Source organism: Coregonus clupeaformis, chromosome 29 (genome assembly GCF_020615455.1).
Source record: "Coregonus clupeaformis isolate EN_2021a chromosome 29, ASM2061545v1, whole genome shotgun sequence".
NCBI classification, from domain to species: Eukaryota; Metazoa; Chordata; class Actinopteri; order Salmoniformes; family Salmonidae; genus Coregonus; species Coregonus clupeaformis.
In genome coordinates this window covers 58645674-58664800 of record NC_059220.1, presented here as the reverse complement: position 1 = coordinate 58664800, position 19127 = coordinate 58645674, and the positions used below count along the sequence as shown (strand labels likewise).

Here is a 19127-nt window from a genome sequence, read left to right as displayed (position 1 = left end):
GTCTGCCACCGGGTGTCAGGTGTTTGGTATAATTGTTTTTATACTGTGAGTGACTAACGAGTACCAAGGGCAAATTGTGTTATTTTTGTCTGTCCTCTGTTTTTTCTCTTAAGTTCCTCTGAATTAAATGCTTCTTTAGATTTTATTACAACATAACTGTATGGCTTGAAATTATTTATTGACTATTTGTAATGAACTAAATCCATCGGTTTGCATTTGGTTTCTGCTCTATTTTGTGCCGTTGATATGTGCATACTGTATTTAAACTGTAAATGGCCCCTTCTGATGGACAGTTAAGTATTTTTTTATATTGACATGGTGAAGTTGCTCATGTCTCTAAAGATTTCTTCTTACAATCTGATTTGCTCAGTGGTCACGTGTTGAGAGAAGCCAACGAGACTAGAGAAAAACAACCCAGGCTTTATGCAACAGAGCAATAACACCTGTAAGTGGTCACAGGAGTGATCCCAGTTTTCTCCTCAAGAGAATCCATCAATCTATCCAGGACAGAAGAGAACACAGCTTTTGCCTTTTAAGACAATCTTAACCGATGCCTTGAAATAGGGTCAACAAAGTAGCTTAATGATAAGTATTAGCACACCATTATTTATTGAGTAGATTTGTTCAACTTAACATTTAGGCCTGAATGTAGTTAAAGAAATTACATGAAAAAGCATTATTATTTAGACTTTTTTTATTATCTATATATATATATATATATATATATATATATATATATATATATAATTATCATTACTCATCCCACAGATTGCACATCAAAATCATCAGACAATTAGTTGGTACCTCCAAAACAGGCACCCATTCACATCCTTGGAAAAAAAACGTCATCAAAAAACATTACATTAAATAAAGCAAGAAATTAAGGTATATGGTCCTTTAGCAGAGTCAGGCAGGGATACAGTTAGCAGGAGACATTAAGTTATATAGTATACTATATCATAACTGACTAGTAGTCGGTCTCCCCTGTGTTCCTTGTTCAGTTGAAGCTTGGTGGTTGTCTGCTTGCTAATGAATGGTTTTGTAGTGCCCTCACAGGTAAGAAGCAGATAACCCTGCAAAAATACTATATTCTCTACATTTTCATCTAGCACAAATGGAAAAATATTCACCCATTTGTTGAGCACTGTTAGTTTGTTTTCTTCCAGAATCATCATTCTGTTATTCTTTATACATTAGAGGCATTCTGAAGAGTAATGTACGTTTTCTGACAGATTTGGAACAACAAATCTTGTTAAATGTGAATAAATAAGTTGTAACCCCGGAATAGCTCCATGATGTGACTGTCATGTTTGGGTTGATGGGTCTTTAACACGTCCATTACATTAAGTCACATCAGCCAACACAACCAGAGAGGACCTGACCTATTTCAGCAGAAAACATGTCGGGCACAGACAGTAGCTTAGACCAAGAGGCATCACACATACATACATACACACATACATACATACATACACACATACACACATACATACACTACCAGTCAAAAGTTTGGACACACCTACTCATTCAAGGGTTTTTCTTTATTTTTACTATTTTTTACATTGTAGAATAATAGTGAAGACATCAAACTATGAAATAACACATATGGAATCATGTAGTAACCAAAAAAGTGTTACACAAATCTAAATATATTTTATATTTGAGATTCTTCAAATAGCCACCCTTTGCCTTGATGACAGCTTTGCACACTCTTGGCATTCTCTTAACCAGCTTCATGAAGTAGTCACCTGGAATGCATTTCAATTAACAGGTGTGCCTTCTTAAACGTTAATTTGTGGAATTTCTTTCCTTCTTAATGCGTTTGAGTCAATCAGTTGTGTTGTGACAAGGTAGGGGGGGTATACAGAAGATAGCCCTATTTGGTAAATGACCAAGTCCATATTATGGCAAGAACAGCTCAAATAAGCAAAGAGAAACGACAGTCCATCATTACTTTAAGACATGAAGGTCAGTCAATACGGAACATTTCAAGAACTTTGAACATTTCTTAAAGTGCAGTCGCAAAAACCATCAATCACTAGCATGAAACTGGCTCTCATGAGGACCGCCACAAGAATGGAAGACACAGAGTTACCTCTGCTGCAGAGGATAAGTTCATTAGAGTTACCAGCCTCAGAAATTGCAGCCCAAATAAATGCTTCACAGAGTTCAAGTAACAGACACATCTCAACATCAACTGTTCAGAGGGGACTGTGTGAATCAGGCCTTCATGGTCGATTCACCAGTAAGAAGAAGACACCTGCTTGGGCCAAGAAACATGAGCAATTAGACCGGTGGAAATTTGTCCTTCGGTCTGGAGTCCAAAATTGAGATTTTTGGTTCCAACTGCCGTGTCTTTGTGAGACACGGTGAGGGTGTGACACTCTGGCTCTAGGACTTGTGTATGTGAGCTAGAGTGTATGTTGTTTTGTTGGGACTTGGGTGTATTTCTATGTTGGTTAGTCTAGGTTGTTTGTTTCTAGGTTTGGTCATTGACTCCCAATCGGAGGTAACGAGTGTCAGCTGTCGGCTCGTTATCTCTGATTGGGAGCCATATTTATACTGTTGTGTTTCACTGTTTGTTTGTGGGTTTTTGTTCCAGGTTCAGTATTTTGTCTGTTGGACTTCACTATCGTCTTTTGTTGTTTTTTCCGTGGTTGCTTTAATTAATAAAGTCATCATGTTCACTGCAACGCTGCGCATTGGTCTGCTCATTTTCAAGACGATCGTGACAGAAAAACCCACCATCAAAGGACCAAGCAGCGTGTCCAGGAGCAAAGAGACTGGACATGGGTGGAGGCGCCGGGTAAGGAGATCGAGAGGCTGGCGATGGCCCAGGTGGGCAAATCGTGGTCCTGGGAGGACATGCTCGGGGGCAAGGGACCTTGGGGAAGATCAAGGCCCTGGCGAGAGAGGAGCATCGGCGGCAGCAGGTTTTTCGTCGGAAGGACGAGAGGCAACCCCAAGAAATTTTTTGGGGGGGGGGCACATGGCTTAGGCGGCTGGGCAGCAGGAGGCTGCCACAGGGAGAAAAGGAGAGAAGGCTAACGAGTACGGGAGCCATTGGCGAGTAGAGGGAGGGAAGTGTTTGTGGCACGGCGTGAAGGACTGATGTGTGTTGCCAGTCCGGTCCGGCCCGTTCCTGATCCTCGGTTGAGGCCAGTGGTGTGTGTTCCCGGTACGGACCGGCCTGTTTCTACTCCAAGCACCAGGTCCACGGTGTGCTACGCCAGACCGGAGCCGCTAGAGCCTTCCGCCAGACAGGAGCCGCTAGAGCCTTCCGCCAGACAGAATCATACACCAGCGATGGAATCAGCAGGAGCCGACGCAGCCCGTACAAGACTGGAAGCCCAGGTTCGGGTCCAGCAAGAGCAGCTCCTGCAGATGGGAACCGTCCTGCGGGAGGTGATGACCACTCTCCGAGGCTGGGGTCCGCCTCCACCGCCAGCCGCTCAGCCTGCACCGTCAGCCAGCCATGAGCAGCCAGATCCGTCAGCCAGCCATGAGCAGCCAGATCCGTCAGCCAGCCATGAGCAGCCAGATCCGTCAGCCAGCCATGAGCAGCCAGATCCGTCAGCCAGCCACGAGCAGCCAGATCCGTCAGCCAGCCATGAGCAGCCGGATCCGCCAGAGCCGTCCAGCCAGGATCCGCCAGAGCCGTCCAGCCAGGATCCGCCAGAGCCGTTCAGCCAGGATCCGCCAGAGCCGTCCAGCCAGGATCCGTCAGAGCCGTCCAGCCAGGATCCGCCAGAGCCGTCCAGCCAGGATCCGCCAGAGCCGTTCAGCCAGGATCCGCCAGAGCCGTCCAGCCAGGATCCGTCAGAGCCGTCCAGCCAGGATCCGCCAGAGCCGTCCAGCCAGGATCCGCCAGAGCCGTTCAGCCAGGATCCGCCAGAGCCGTCCAGGCCGGATCCGCCAGAGCCGTCCAGCCCGGATCCGCCAGCCAGCCAGGATCCGCCAGAGCCAGCCAGCCCAGATCCGCCGGAGCCGTCCAGCCCGGATCCGCCAGCCAGCCAGGATCCGCCAGAGCCAGCCAGCCAGGATCCGCCATTCAGTCCGGAGCTGCCCCTTAGTCCGGTACTGCCCCGTAGCCCGGTGCTGCTCCTTAGCCCGGTGCTGCCCCTTAGCCCGGTGCTGCCCCTTAGTCCGGTGCTGCCCCTTAGTCCGGTGCTGCCCCTTAGTCCGGTGCTGCCCCTTAGCCCGGTGCTGCCCCTTAGTCCGGTGCTGCCCCTTAGCCCGGTGCTGCCCCTTAGCCCGGTGCTGCCCCTTAGTCCGGTGCTGCCCCTGAGTCCGGTGATGCCTCTTAGTCCAGGGCTGCCCCTTAATCCTGTGGGGTTTAGTTGGGGGGTGGTCATGTGGAGGAGGTTACACAAGCGGGTAGTGACTATGGTGGGGTGGGGACCACGACCAGTGCCTGAGCCGCCACCATAGACAGACGCCCACCCAGACCCTCCCCTAGACTGTGGGCTGGTGCGCCCGGAGTTCGCACCTTTAGGGGGGGGTACTGTGACACTCTGGCTCTAGGACTTGTGTATGTGAGCTAGAGTGTATGTTGTTTTGTTGGGACTTGGGTGTATTTCTATGTTGGTTAGTCTAGGTTGTTTGTTTCTAGGTTTGGTCATTGACTCCCAATCGGAGGTAACGAGTGTCAGCTGTCGGCTCGTTATCTCTGATTGGGAGCCATATTTATACTGTTGTGTTTCACTGTTTGTTTGTGGGTTTTTGTTCCAGGTTCAGTATTTTGTCTGTTGGACTTCACTATCGTCTTTTGTTGTTTTTCCGTGGTTGCTTTAATTAATAAAGTCATCATGTTCACTCGCAACGCTGCGCATTGGTCTGCTCATTTTCAAGACGATCGTGACAGAGGGTGAACGGATGATCCCCGCATGTGTAGTTCCCACAGTAAAGCATGGAGGAGGAGGTGTTGTGGTGTGGGGGTGCTTTGCTGGTGACACTGTCTGTGATTTCTTTAGAATTCAAGGCATACTTAACGAGCATGGCTACCACAGCATTCTGCAGCGATACGCCATCCCATCTGGTTTGGGCTCAGTGGGACTATCATTTGTTTTTCAACAGGACAATGACCCAACACACCTCCAGGCTGTGTAAGGACTATTTTACGAAGAAGGAGAGTGATGGAGTGCTGCATCAGATGACCTGGCCTCTAAAATCCCCCGACCTCAAACCAATTGAGATGGTTTGGGATGAGTCGGACGGCAGAGTGAAGGAAAAGCAGCCAACAAGTGCTCAGCATATGTGGGAACTCCTTCAAGACTGTTGGAAAAGCATTCCAGGTGAAGCTGGGTAAGAGAATGCCAAGAGTGTGCAAAGCTGTCATCAAGGCTAAGGGTGGCTATTTGAAGAATCTCAAATATAAAAAAATATATTTTCATTTGTTTAACACTTCTTTGGTTACTACATGATTCCATATGTGTTATTTCATAGTTTTGATGTCTTCACTATTATTCTACAATGTAGAAAATAGTAAAAATAAAGAAAAACCCTTGAATAAGTAGGTGTGTCCAAACTTTTGACTGGTACTGTACATACATAAATACATATATACATACATACATACATACACACATACATACAGTACACACATACACACACATGAACACACTCAAGGCCCTTACAGGGAAATTACTAATTCTGATCAGTGTCTCCCCATCGCAGAAATAAACGGGTGGACAAAAACAAGGAGAAAGAGTGTGTATGTCATGTCGATTTTATGTAACTGTAAACATTAGCAAAATAAAGGGAGCGATACCACATTCATACAGGGAAAATGGACATCTAAATTGTAAACATTTCAAACACAGACCAACACATAGTATTGTCTCAGACTTCTATTTGATCCTTTAGCAAATCAGGCTCTCACACTACAGAGATGGCTGCATCATCACCCCAACCTCAACCACACAACATGTATGCTTACAGACATCATCCTCACGGCCCCAGAACATAGAAAAACATAAACCAACGACCCCCAACTGTCCCCCACGACACACAAGCACACTCACACACACACATTCACCCACCACCAAGCTTAAACGACGTACCCCTCCACATACTAACGCACACAGAACAAGTGTAGTCTGTCTGACATTTTCACTGCCCTGACATATATAGAAGCATTAACTACACCCCTTCACACACACACACACACACACACACACACACACACACACACACACACACACACACACACACACACACACACACACACAACCCAAACAGACATAACCCAAACAGAAACCTACATAGACAGACCCTGCCTGCCCCACCAATGCTGCACTTCACACATCGCTACTCCACCTCAAAGCAAAGACTAAGATAAGCGCATGTGTCTCCAACTAATGATTGGGTGGGTGGGTGGGTGGGTGCTGAAACTCTGGTGATTGGGGGAAAGCCTTTTGTCGCATTATCAGACAACGTCCTGGGAGTCGACCCTGCCCTGGCACACAGGGTGCATCCAGCTCGATTCCTTCCTCTTCATCTTTCTCTTTATCTTCATTCTCCTCCTCAGTCTCTTCCTGGTGAAGGCCATGGGATGGCTGGATCCAGATGAGTGACAGGGAGCCAGTCAGGGCCAAACTCTGGAGGCAGAATGGAAGGCAGAGCAGAGCAGGGGCCAGACCCCCGGAGGAGCCCAGAGAGGACCAGGGCATGTGGCGGGGTGACTGGCTGGCTGGGGGGGCCAAGCAGCCTGGTGAGGCAGTTGGCCTGGAGGGATGGTCAGCCTAGTTGGGCCGACAGAGGGACTGGCAGTTAGCAGTCTCTAGTGCTGGAGGAGAAGGGGCAGGGAGGAGGGGCACTCTTTTATGCATGTGGAAGTGACAGTATTAGCTTAAGGTTTTTTATTTTGGTTCCGTTCGCTAGGAATTCTCTTGATAGATTGATAGATCAATTGATAGATAGGTTGTTTTGATTGTTTCGTTATTTGGTTACTTCAGTGTCCAGATATCCATGGTAGGAACATAAAGTGCCCTGACAGATAAAGAGAGAAATGGAGGGGAGATGTTAACCATACATTAAAGTGGATACACAAAGTCAGGTGAGAAGGTTATTTTGAATGCATAATTCACACGTACAGTATGCTCTAGCTTCACACTGACTAAGAATGTTACTTTTATTGAGGGTGGTTATATCTGTGCGTACTGCGTATGTATGCATTATGCAGCGAGTGAGTGGGCTATTTGGATCATAATGTTCTTCTAAACACCTCCTGTCACCAGTCTCTTGTGTGGAAGAGATGGAGGTGAGGAGATGCTCTCACCTTGAACAGTAGGAGTAGGAGCACAGAGGTCAGTCAGTCTGAAGGATGCTCAGGGCAGGAACGATTGATCTCAAACCAGGAGTCTATACAGCTGAACAGGAAGAGGAGAAACCCCCACCATCATCACATGAATGCACATATCTCTCTGGCCTTAGCTACAGTACATCGCTGAGGCCTAAATGTATTGTGTATAATTAATCTAGTGGAGTAATTTCAGGCTGTGTGTAATCCTGTGAGCCTGCGTGCGTATTGTACAGTCAGGACCAGGATCTAAGCTGAGTCTGAGGGTGCGTCCTAAAATGGCACCCTATTTCCTGTGGTGCACTACTTTTGACCAGAGCCCCCTATTGGCCCTAGTCAAAAGTAGTTCACTATATAAGGGATAGGGTGCCATTTGAGTAGTCCCGCCGTCTCACCTTTTGTGATAGATGCAGAGGCACGGCAGTCTGGCGATGGTGTCTCCTTGCTGCAGCTCCTCCAGACAGATTACACACTCCCCGGCATCCCTGGCCAGCACGTCATCTGGAACACACACACAAACACACAGGCAGACGCACACACAGTCAGTCAGGTAGACACACACACAAACACAGGAAATAAATCACAAGACAACCGTGAGTGGCAATGACACATCATCAAATATTAAATACCAAAGGCAGTGAGGCACTGGCACATCAAGATCAACGAAAAATCAGTAAATTACTGTAGGATTTACAACTATAGCAACAATAGAACAGAAACACCAGAATACAACAGAGCAAAAGACACGCAGCTGAGGACTAGTCAGATGGAAGAGCATCCAGTCAGTATGTCAGAAGGAGGTCTAGGCCTGGTCTGGTTGCTGCTGTGTAAACAAACACCAGGGGGCAGCATTGAACACAGTCTGGTCTGGACCAACAACTCATTGATGCAGGGTTTTACCGGCTTAAGCATGTCCCATGCTTCCCAGTTGAAACAGTTTGCGCATATATTATAACAACATTTTGTGACGTTTTTGTTTGTTTTGGTGTTCGGCATTTTTTCTTGAGGCAAGTCGAAGTTCAGTAGCCGAAGTCTACGCCTCTTCGTCGGTGATTGGTCAACAGTACTCTTAGTAGGAGTGGGAACTATGGATGGGATTCTTCAATGAAGTGTTGTCATTCAACGAGACGACTAGTTTTCATGCAAAGTTTTTCACTTCAGAAATACTGCACCAAACATCTTAGTTTGATGTAACATTTCGCGACTAAGACCTCAACAAAAACGTCAATTGATTTAATATTTCTTGATTTATCTTAGATTAATTCAGACTATTTTAAGGAAGTGTTATTGGCTATGTGGTTGTTACGGCGTCTCAAGAGGGACAAACAGTAATATTTCTGCTTTTTTCTCATTTATCAAGCAAAGGTATTTTAAGGGAGTATTTTGTATTTGTATTTATTATGGATGCCCATTAGTTCCTGCCAAGGCAGCAGCTACTCTTCCTGGGGTCCAGCAAAATTAAGGCAGTCATACAATTTAAAAAACATTACAATATATTTCACAACAGATTTCACAACACATTAAGTGTGTGCCCTCAGGCTACTACACTTTATTATGGACAGACCTCTCCCCATTTTAGCTACTGTTGCATCAATATGTTTTGACCATGACAGTTTATAATCCAGTGTTACTCCAAGCAGTTTAGTCTCCTTAACTTGCTCAATTTCCACATTATTCATAAAAAGATTTAGTTGAGGTTTAGGGTTTAGTGAATGATTTGTCCCAAATACACTGCTTTCAGTTTTTGAAATATTTAGGACCAACTTAATTCTTGCCACCCATTCTGAAACTAACTGCAGCTCTTTAAGTGTTGCAGTGATTTTACTTGCTGTGGTAGCTGATGTGTATAGTGTTGAGTCATCAAGATACAGTACACAGACACACATGCTTTACTCAGAGCCAGTGCCAGGTCATTAGTAAATATAGAAAAAAGTAAGGGGCCTAGACAGCTGCCCTAGGGAATGCCTGACTCTACCTGGATTATGTTGGAGAGGCTTCCATTAAAGAACACCCTCTGTGTTCTGTTAGACAGGTAACTCTCGATCCACAATATAGCAGGGGATGTAAAGCCATAACACAAGTTTTTCCAGCAGGTGATTATGATCCATAATGTCAAAAGATGCACTGAAGTCTAACAAAACAGCTCCCACAATATTTGTATTATGAACTTCACTCAACCAATCATCAGTCATTTGTGTAAGTGCCGTACATGTTGAGTGCCCTTATAAGTGCTGAAAATCTGTTGTTAATTTGTTTACTATGAAATAGCATTGTATCTGGTCAAACACAATTTTTTCCAAAAGTTTACTAAGTGTTGGTAAAAGGCTGATTGGCCGGCTGTTTGAGCCAGTAAAGGGTGACTTTTGCTTCCCTCCAGGCCTGTGGGCACACACTTTCCTATAGGCTTAGATTGAAGACATGGCAAATAGGAGTGGCAATATCGTCCACTATCATCCTCAGTCATTTTCCATCCATGTTGTCAGACCCAGGTGCCTTGTCATTGTTGATAGAAAACAATACTTTTTTCACTTCTTCCACACTCACTATACGGAATTCAAAATTTGGTCAGTTATGCATACAGTTGAAGTCGGAAGTTTACATACACCTTAGCCAAATACATTTAAACTCAGTTTTTCACAATTCCTAACATTTAATCCTAGTAAAAATACCCTGTTTTAGGTCAGTTAGGATCACCACTTTATTTTAAGAATGTGAAATGTCAGAATAATAGTAGAGAGAATGATTATTTCAGCTTTTATTTCTTTCATCACATTCCCAGTGGGTCAGAAGCTTACATACACTCAATTAGTATTTGGTAGCATTGCCTTTAAATTGTTTAACTTGGGTCAAATGTTTCGGGTAGCCTTCCACCAGCTTCACACAATAAGTTGGGTGGATTTTGGCTAATTTCTCCTGACAGAGCTGGTGTAACTGAGTCAGGTTTGTAGGCCTCCTTGCTCGCACACGCTTTTTCAGTTCTGCCCACACATTTTCTATAGGATTGAGGTCAGGGCTTTGTGATGGTCACTCCAATACCTTGACTTTGTTGTCCTTAAGCCATTTTGCCACAACTTTGGAAGTATGCTTGTCCATTTGGAAGACCCATTTGCGACCAAGCTTTAACTTCCTGACTGATGTCTTGAGATGTTGCTTCGATATATCCACATAATTTTCCTTCCTCATGATGACATCTATTTTGTGAAGTGCACCAGTCCCTCCTGCAGCAAAGCACCCCCACAGCATGATGCTGCCACCCCCATGCTTCACGGTTGGGATGTTGTTCTTCGGCTTGCAAGCCTCCCCATTTTTCCTCCAAACATAACGATGGTCATTATGGCCAAACAGTTATATTTTTGTTTCATCAGACCAGAGGACATTTCTCCAAAAAGTACAATATTTTTCCCCATGTGCAGTTGCAACCCGTAGACTGGCTTTTTTATGGCGGTTTTGGAGCAGTGGCTTCTTCCTTGCTGAGCGGCCTTTCAGGTTATGTCGATATAGGACTCGTTTTACTGTGGATATACAGTGGGGGAAAAAAGTATTTAGTCAGCCACCAATTGTGCAAGTTCTCCCACTTAAAAAGATGAGAGAGGCCTGTAATTTTCATCAACTATGACAGACAAAATGAGAAAAAAATCCAGAAAATCACATTGTAGGATTTTTTATGAATTTATTTGCAAATTATGGTGGAAAATAAGTATTTGGTCAATAACAAAAGTTTCTCAATACTTTGTTATATAGCCTTTGTTGGCAATGACACAGGTCAAACGTTTTCTGTAAGTCTTCACAAGGTTTTCACACACTGTTGCTGGTATTTTGGCTCATTCCTCCATGCAGATCTCCTCTAGAGCAGTGATGTTTTGGGGCTGTCGCTGGGCAACACGGTCTTTCAACTCCCTCCAAAGATTTTCTATGGGGTTGAGATCTGGAGACTGGCTAGGCCACTCCAGGACCTTGAAATGCTTCTTACGAAGCCACTCCTTCGTTGCCCGGGCGGTGTGTTTGGGATCATTGTCATGCTGAAAGACCCAGCCACGTTTCATCTTCAATGCCCTTGCTGATGGAAGGAGGTTTTCACTCAAAATCTCACGATACATGGCCCCATTCATTCTTTCCTTTACACGGATCAGTCGTCCTGGTTCCTTTGCAGAAAAACAGCCCCAAAGCATGATAATTCCACCCCCATGCTTCACAGTAGGTATGGTGTTATTTGGATGCAACTCAGCATTCTTTGTCCTCCAAACACGACGAGTTGAGTTTTTACCAAAAAGTTATATTTTGGTTTCATCTGACCATATGACATTCTCCCAATCTTCTTCTGGATCATCCAAATGCACTCTAGCAAACTTCAGACGGGCCTGGACATGTACTGGCTTAAGCAGGGGGACACGTCTGGCACTGCAGGATTTGAGTCCCTGGCGGCATAGTGTGTTACTGATGCTAGGCTTTGTTACTTTGGTCCCAGCTCTCTGCAGGTCATTCACTAGGTCCCCCGTGTGGTTCTGTGATTTTTGCTCACCGTTCTTGTGATCATTTTGACCCCATGGGGTGAGATCTTGCGTGGAGCCCCAGATCGAGGGAGATTATCAGTGGTCTTGTATGTCTTCCATTTCCTAATAATTGCTCCCACAGTTGATTTCTTCAAACCAAGCTGCTTACCTATTGCAGATTCAGTCTTCCCAGCCTGGTGCAGGTCTACAATTTTGTTTCTGGTGTCCTTTGACAGCTCTTTGGTCTTGGCCATAGTGGAGTTTGGAGTGTGACCGTTTGAGGTTGTGGACAGGTGTCTTTTATACTGATAACAAGTTCAAACAGGTGCCATTAATACAGGTAACGAGTGGAGGACAGAGGAGCCTCTTAAAGAAGAAGTTACAGGTCTGTGAGAGCCAGAAATATTGCTTGTTTGTAGGTGACCAAATACTTATTCTCCACCATAATTTGCAAATAAATTCATTAAAAATCCTACAATGTGATTTTCTGGATTTTTTTCTTCTCAATTTGTCTGTCATAGTTGACGTGTACCTATGATGAAAATTACAGGCCTCTCTCATCTTTTTAAGTGGGAGAACTTGCACAATTGGTGGCTGACTAAATACTTTTTTCCCCCACTGTAGATACTTTTGTACCTGTTTCCTCCAGCATCTTCACAAGGTCCTTTGCTGTTGTTCTGGGATTAATTTGCACTTTTCACACCAAAGTACGTTCATCTCTAGGAGACAGAACGCGTCTCCTTCCTGAACGGTATGACGGCTAAGTGGTCCCATGGTGTTTATACTTGCCTACTATTGTTTGTACAGATGAACGTGGTACCTTCAGGCGTTTGGAAATTGCTCCCAAGGATGAAACAGACTTGTGGAGGTCTACAATTTTTTTCTGAGGTCTTGGCTGATTTCTTTTGATTTTCCCATGATGTCAAGCAAAGAGGCACTGAGCTTGAAGGTAGGCCTTGAAATACATCCACAGGTACATCTCCAATTGACTCAAATGATATCAATTAGCCTATCAGAAGCTTCTAAAGCCATGACATAATTTTCTGGAATTTTCCAAGCTGTTTAATGGCACAGTCAACTTATTGTATGTAAACTTCTAACCCACTGGAATTGCGATAAAGTGAATTAGAAGTGAAATAATCTGTCTGTAAACAATTGTTGGAAAAATTACTTGTGTCACGCACAAAGTAAATGTCCTAACCAACTTGCCAAAACTATAGTTTGTTAACAAGAAATGTGTGGAGTGGTTGAAAAACGAGTTTTAATGACTCCAACCTAAGTGTATGCAAACTTCCGACTTCAACTGTATATATATATTTTGGACTTGCCTGTTTTGCATGTTATTTCGGCATGAATACGTGTCCCATATCAGTTTGCAAACAATGTAAAATATATATATATCATTGAGTTAATAAAGCTGCATACAAACATGGTCTCTTTTTTGTTTTCTTGAGTAAGGCAGCTCCAAAATGCAGGTGTTTCAGCCTAGCTCAGTGCTTTCTGCGGTGGTGGGGTAAACCAGCAGAAAATAGGAGCATTGCGCCGTGATTGGCTCCGTATTCTGGCACTCATAGGGTCACCGCCAAGTCTAAATCCTTAGTAAGGCTAGACATCGAACATGTAAGCCCTTTGGGTCCTGCCATAGAGTTATTAGAAGTGCCCTTCCAAAAAGGCTCAAGGTCATTGGCCACAGATAAAGTGACGTCAAATCACATTATATGTACAGTACCTTTGATTGGACTGATCATGTCAACATCTTACTTTCAAAATCTTAGCTAGCAGTCGTCATCATGAATCAAGTTGACAATCTACTGTCAAATCCTTTTTAATATTTGTCATATGAAGAGAAATAATTAAGAGAAATTATAGATAAAACGTATCGGTGCTCATCGGCCATTGGGCATAAACATTACATAACAACTTGGAAATCGCAAATTCAACAATGAGTGGGTTGGAAGGAATCAGTGGCTAACTGCAAGCATTGCAAAGCAATCACTAGCCTGCTATTCAGTGAAGTGGCTGTGTGTTCTTTTTTTTTTCAGAGTTCCCATAAATCCAGAGAATGCCAAACTTTGATGACAACATTTTCCCACAAAGGACCGCTGCACCACCTTCCTGTTTAAGTGAGCACAACAAGGTGAGTCCAAAAATGTATTGAATGCTGCTGCAAAAATGATGTAATACGCAAGGGAGCTATGTATACTGTAGCTAAGAAAGTAATACTAAGTGTATATTGTGTAGTAAGCTGTTAGTAGCCCATGTGCCTCACCCTAATAATTTGGTCTATTTTCACCAACGCGGTATTGTAAACACATCGTTTGTGGCCGGTGTGTGCTTGTTTGCAGACTTTTGTTTGTACAGCTTTGACATTGCTACTGATAGTAGTGGTGGCGCTTGGCTTTCACGTGCAAATTCAGCTCACACAACATTCTATAATATAATTGTGTTATTTGAATTGCAAAATGCGTTCAATGTGCCTCACCCTAATAATTTGGTCTATTTCACCTCTTAATTTCGCCTACTGTTCTGACTTGGTGGTGCACATGTAGCCTATAACCTGTTTTAGAGAAATGTAATCATCGAATATTGTAGGAGCTTTCATTGTCTGCTTATATGCCGCCTTTATTTATCCTACGGTTCTGACTTGGTGTACAGGGAGAATACTGTAAGAACAGCCCATGTTCTGAATTCTGTCGCTGTACATTTCAAAAGTGCTGAACAAAGAGTTATATTGACTACTTCCGTCGTAGCTCGCTCATTAATGTCTTAATCGAAATTACGGATTGCCTCTTACACGATTGTCGTCCCCTTATGCCATAGTTTGTACATTTCAATTGTCAGTAGAAACTACATTTGTTTAAGCAAGTCAGCCATATCAGCAAAAAAAAATTTAAGCCAGTAAATGAGGCTGAATGAACTGTTTCGCTGAAAAGGCTCCTCTGATAGCCAGGTGTAGCAGTGGTAAGTTGTTGGGACTGCTGTTGGGACAGCTTTATGTAGGCCCTAACAGTTTGTGGGCACCGTTTGTCACCGTTATAGTGCAATTAATGTATTGTTTAGGGTTGTGTTGTGTAGTGGCTTTGCTGGCATGCATCCCACATTAATTGTTTTTGCCCCACCAAGATTTTGCATGCGAAAATCGCCACTGCATAGCTCACAAATAAAACTACAATTTGAACAAATGTAGAACGATGTGAGCAAATGTTCCGAAATTCCTAACATTTACAACTGTGGAATGTGTATTTGTGCATCAAAAATTGATTGTGGATCTGTATTTTCCGCTGATTTGTGTGTTCAATCAGAGAGGAAGAGGTGAAGCAAGAGGTTTTACTCAGCCCAAAATCTGTCCACGAAAGTAAGCCCAAAAAGTGAGGAATCAATGAGTGTCGTCAAATTTGGTCAACAATAAATGTAATTGCTAATTTGCTACATGAGGCTTATTTGATCGAATATAAGTTTCGTAATGGCTAGGTTGTTACGAATGCACTGATATAAGTGGACAGACACACGTGTCATTTCGGCAACTTTAAAAAACGACTTTATATCGGAGTTGTGCCTGTTGTCATACAGATAGATAAAGGACTCCTCATGGATATAACCCGTTTAAGCATGGACATTGTCATTGAGGGCTTCCACCACTTTAAAGTAGTCAACTGGGTGGAAGCAATCAGCCAATGAAGAAGAAAATTCACTACTTTAAAATGGAGATCGCCTCAATGGCACTGCCCATGGGGTCACAGACGCTATAATGGCACAGTTACAAAGATGAGTCCTCCATCTATCTCTATGGCCTATTGTTCACGCATATCTGCCTTCTCATTGGCTATAATGGTCCCACCTGATCTCGCCGCTTCCCGCCTGCCTTCTATCTTTGAGGACATGTATTTCCATTGTTAGAGCGGTCACTTGACTATCTTGTCAATATAATAGACAATGTTTGGTTCAATCCACAAATGGACAGTGTATCTCCAGTCATTGACATCGCAGTGCGATGATGTCATGTCAATGCAGGATGTCTTGTGACAACATTTTCTAGAAGAATATTAAACAACAACTTTGTGAAATGTGAGTATTATGTTTAATGTCACATGCCTTTAATGTCATGGGTGTCCCTGCCTCTGTGGATTGAGCACGGCTGTGGTCCATGTTTTTCTTGGGGGGGAAATCAGATACTGCCACTGTGGAACTACATGACTGTCTGGCCTTCGACATCCGTGATACCATTAAGCTGGTGTGTATATTAATAGTGTACATTATTGTCATTCTAAGAACACTATATTTATTGAGTCAATGTGTCATTATAATAGATTTACTTTATCCTGTTGTGCTGATCCTGAGACCACATATGCAGTCTTTGTTTACTCGTGGTGTCTATACTATGTGTTGGTACCAATATCATAGTCTGGGTGCTGCTCTAAGGCTTCACCTGAAGGGTTGAGAGACTACAAATACAATGGTATTTGAGACCACTTTTCTTAAATTAAATTTTCTTAATTGTCTTTCCTCGTTGAGATTCCTCTGACATTTTTCTCAAATGTTTTTTTGTTGTTGTATGGATTCAAGGAGGTGAGGAAAACAGGAAATACAGTTGAGAAAGAGCCATGGTCTGGGATAAGACCATAGCCTATGTAGTCTCTCATCTCAAGTGGTCAAGATACACCACTGAGTACAGACTCTTGTTGTTTATGTTATGTATGTGAAGTAGGAGTGATAAAACACAAAAGTTCAAGGGCTCCTTTCTTTGTACACAAAATAGTCCAAATTGGTGAAGTGAAATTAAAAAAATAACTTGTTTCAAAAAATTCAAAAAAATAAATAACGGAAAAGTGGTGCGTGCATATGTATTCACCCCCTTTGCTATGAAGCCCTAAATAAGATCTGGTGCAACCAATTACCTTCAGAAGTCACATAATTAGTTAAATAAAGTCCAACTGTGTGCAATCTAAGTGTCACATGATCTGTCAAATGATCTCAGTGTATACACTTGTTCTGAAAGGCCCCAGAGTCTGCAACACCACTAAGCAAGGGGCAACACCACTAAGCAAGGGGCACCACCAGGCAAGCGGCACCATGAAGACCAAGGAGCTCTCCAAACAGGTCAGGGACAAAGTTGTGGAGAAGTACAGGTCAGGGTTGGGATATAAAAAAATATCCGAAACTTTGAACGTCCTACGGAGCACCGTTAAATCCATTATAAAAAAAATTGAAAGAATATGGCACCACAACAAACCTGCCAAGAGAGGGCCGCCCACCAAAACTCACGGACCAGGCAAGGAGGGCATTAATCAGAGAGGCAACAAAGATAACCCTGAAGGAGCTGCAAAGCTCCACAGCGGAGATTGGAGTATCTGTCCATAAGACCACTTTAAGCCGTACACTCCACAGAGCTGGGCTTTACGGAAGAGTGGCCAGAAAAAAGCCATTGCTTAAAGAAAAAAAATTGGCAAATACGTTTGGTGTTCGCCAAAAGGCATGTGGGAGACTCCCCAAACACATGGAAGAAGGTACTCTGGTCAGATGAGACTAAAATTGAGCTTTTTGGCCATCAAGGAAAACGCTATGTCTGGCGCAAACCCAACACCTCTCATCACCCCGAGAACACCATCCCCACAGTGAAGCATGGTGGTGGCAGCATCATGCTGTGGGGATGTCTTTCATCGGCAGGGACTGGGAAACTGGTCAGAATTGAAGTAATGATGGATGGCGCTAAATACAGGGAAATTCTTGAGGGAAACCTGTTTGTCTTCCAGAGATTTGAGACTGGGACGGAGGTTCACCTTCCAGCATACTGCTAAAGCAACACTTGAGTGGTTTAAGGGGAAACATTTAAATGTCTTGGAATGGCCTAGTCAAAGCCCAGACCTCAATCCAATTGAAAATCTGTGTTATGACTTAAAGATTGCTGTACACCAGCGGAACCCATCCAACTTGAAGGAGCTGGAGCAGTTTTGCCTTGAAGAATGGGCAAAAATCCCAGTGGCTAGATGTGCCAAGCTTAAAGAGACATACCCCAAAAGACTTGCAGCTGTAATTGCTGCAAAAGGTGGCTCTACAAAGTATTGAATTTGGGGGGTTGAATAGTTATGCACGCTCAAGTTTTCTGTTCTTTTGTCTTATTTCTTGCTTGTTTCACCCCAAAAAATATTTTGCATCTTCAAAGTGGTAGGCATGTTGTTTAAATTAAATTATACAAACCCACAAAAAATAAATTTTAATTCCAGGTTGTAAGGCAACAAAATAGGAAAAATACCAAGGGGGGTGAATACTTTCGCAAGCCACTGTATGCAATGGATAATTATTTATGTCATTTTAAGATGGTTAGTCTCAGTCAGGTCTTGTTTTTCTACATTTAAACCTGTCTTGGTCTCGACACACGGGGCTGAAAGCTGAGATCTGCGAAAGGCTAAACAGCGCCACTGGCCGCCCAAGGCGCATTTGTTATTGTTTTTGAGGAAATGCGCATATAACTGCATGAAGCCAACATTTTTATAAAACCTTTTTTAATCTGTTGCACTGCTTCCTCATCACCAAAGACATGTGTGCATTGTAATCGTGTCTTTTAGGTGGTCTGACAAACAATGAGACAGGTGAAGCAAATGAGAAAGGGCCTTCAGGAGACCACCGTGTGGCACCTCCTGACACAGCAACCAGACATTGTCCCATTGGTGTTTCCGGGAGAGGCACTATACCTCTGTCTTAAGCCCAGAGGTATAGTGCCCTTCACAATATTTTGACATTTTAGTAAATCTATACCCCTTACCTGGCCCTGGCTATGCATCTGGGGGCAGATATTTGATGTTGTTGGCACAATGAGTCAATAATTGGGGTGGAGGTGCTTTCACTGGTTGCATCTCTCTGTCACTCACACACTCACTGAAAACACTCACACACACACACAGCCCCTGAGCGCTGCCTCCTTACTTTAAAACTGTTTGTTTTCAAATTCAAACATCAGGTCTCAACCCCCCTGGGGAAAATAACTTATGTGATAACCAATCAGCGCAATTGCTAAAGATCTGAGTGCATGTTCTCGCTTAACGTTCCAATGAGAATGAGAAAAAAAGGAGCATTGGGTATTTAAGATCATGTTATACCACAGGGTCAGGATCTCAGCCTAGAGATCTAGTTATTCTCAAGAGGTGCTTTAATTATTTCATTTATTTTTCTATTAAATTGTACTTGTACAAATAGTCTGGCCCCTGGACGACGACAGTGATGAGAATGTAGACAAATGCCTGACAACTGGATACCTCCGGCAGTTTGTTGAAAACGGTAATCAAGTTCAATACTTACGTAGACATTCAGTTTTGCTATAATAGTGTGTACTATAGAAAGGT

General features: G+C 43.6%; 2 protein-coding genes across 3 annotated transcripts in view; one reads left to right on the top strand and one right to left on the bottom strand.

The window, feature by feature from the left end:
• Positions 1 to 5564: 5564 nt before the first annotated feature.
• The window catches only part of LOC121576726 (E3 ubiquitin-protein ligase znrf1), a 35031-nt gene continuing 21468 nt past the window's right edge, over positions 5565 to 19127 (bottom strand). Inside the window, exons 3-5 of the mRNA XM_041890118.2 lie at positions 7696 to 7801; positions 7280 to 7370; positions 5565 to 6990 (exon numbers count right to left, since the gene is read on the bottom strand). Of these exons, the coding sequence (XP_041746052.1) occupies positions 7313 to 7370; positions 7696 to 7801 (164 nt within the window). The 3' untranslated portion in view covers positions 5565 to 6990; positions 7280 to 7312. The remainder of the gene's footprint in view (positions 6991 to 7279; positions 7371 to 7695; positions 7802 to 19127) is intronic.
• LOC121576727 (DNA replication complex GINS protein PSF3-like) overlaps positions 13821 to 19127 on the top strand; it is a 44667-nt gene continuing 39360 nt past the window's right edge. For both annotated transcript variants that reach the window (XR_006002510.2, XM_041890119.1), the window contains exon 1: positions 13821 to 13927. Coding sequence is in view for 1 of the 2 variants with exons in the window: in XM_041890119.1 (XP_041746053.1) it covers positions 13853 to 13927 (75 nt within the window). In the remaining variant the exon portion in view is untranslated. The remainder of the gene's footprint in view (positions 13928 to 19127) is intronic.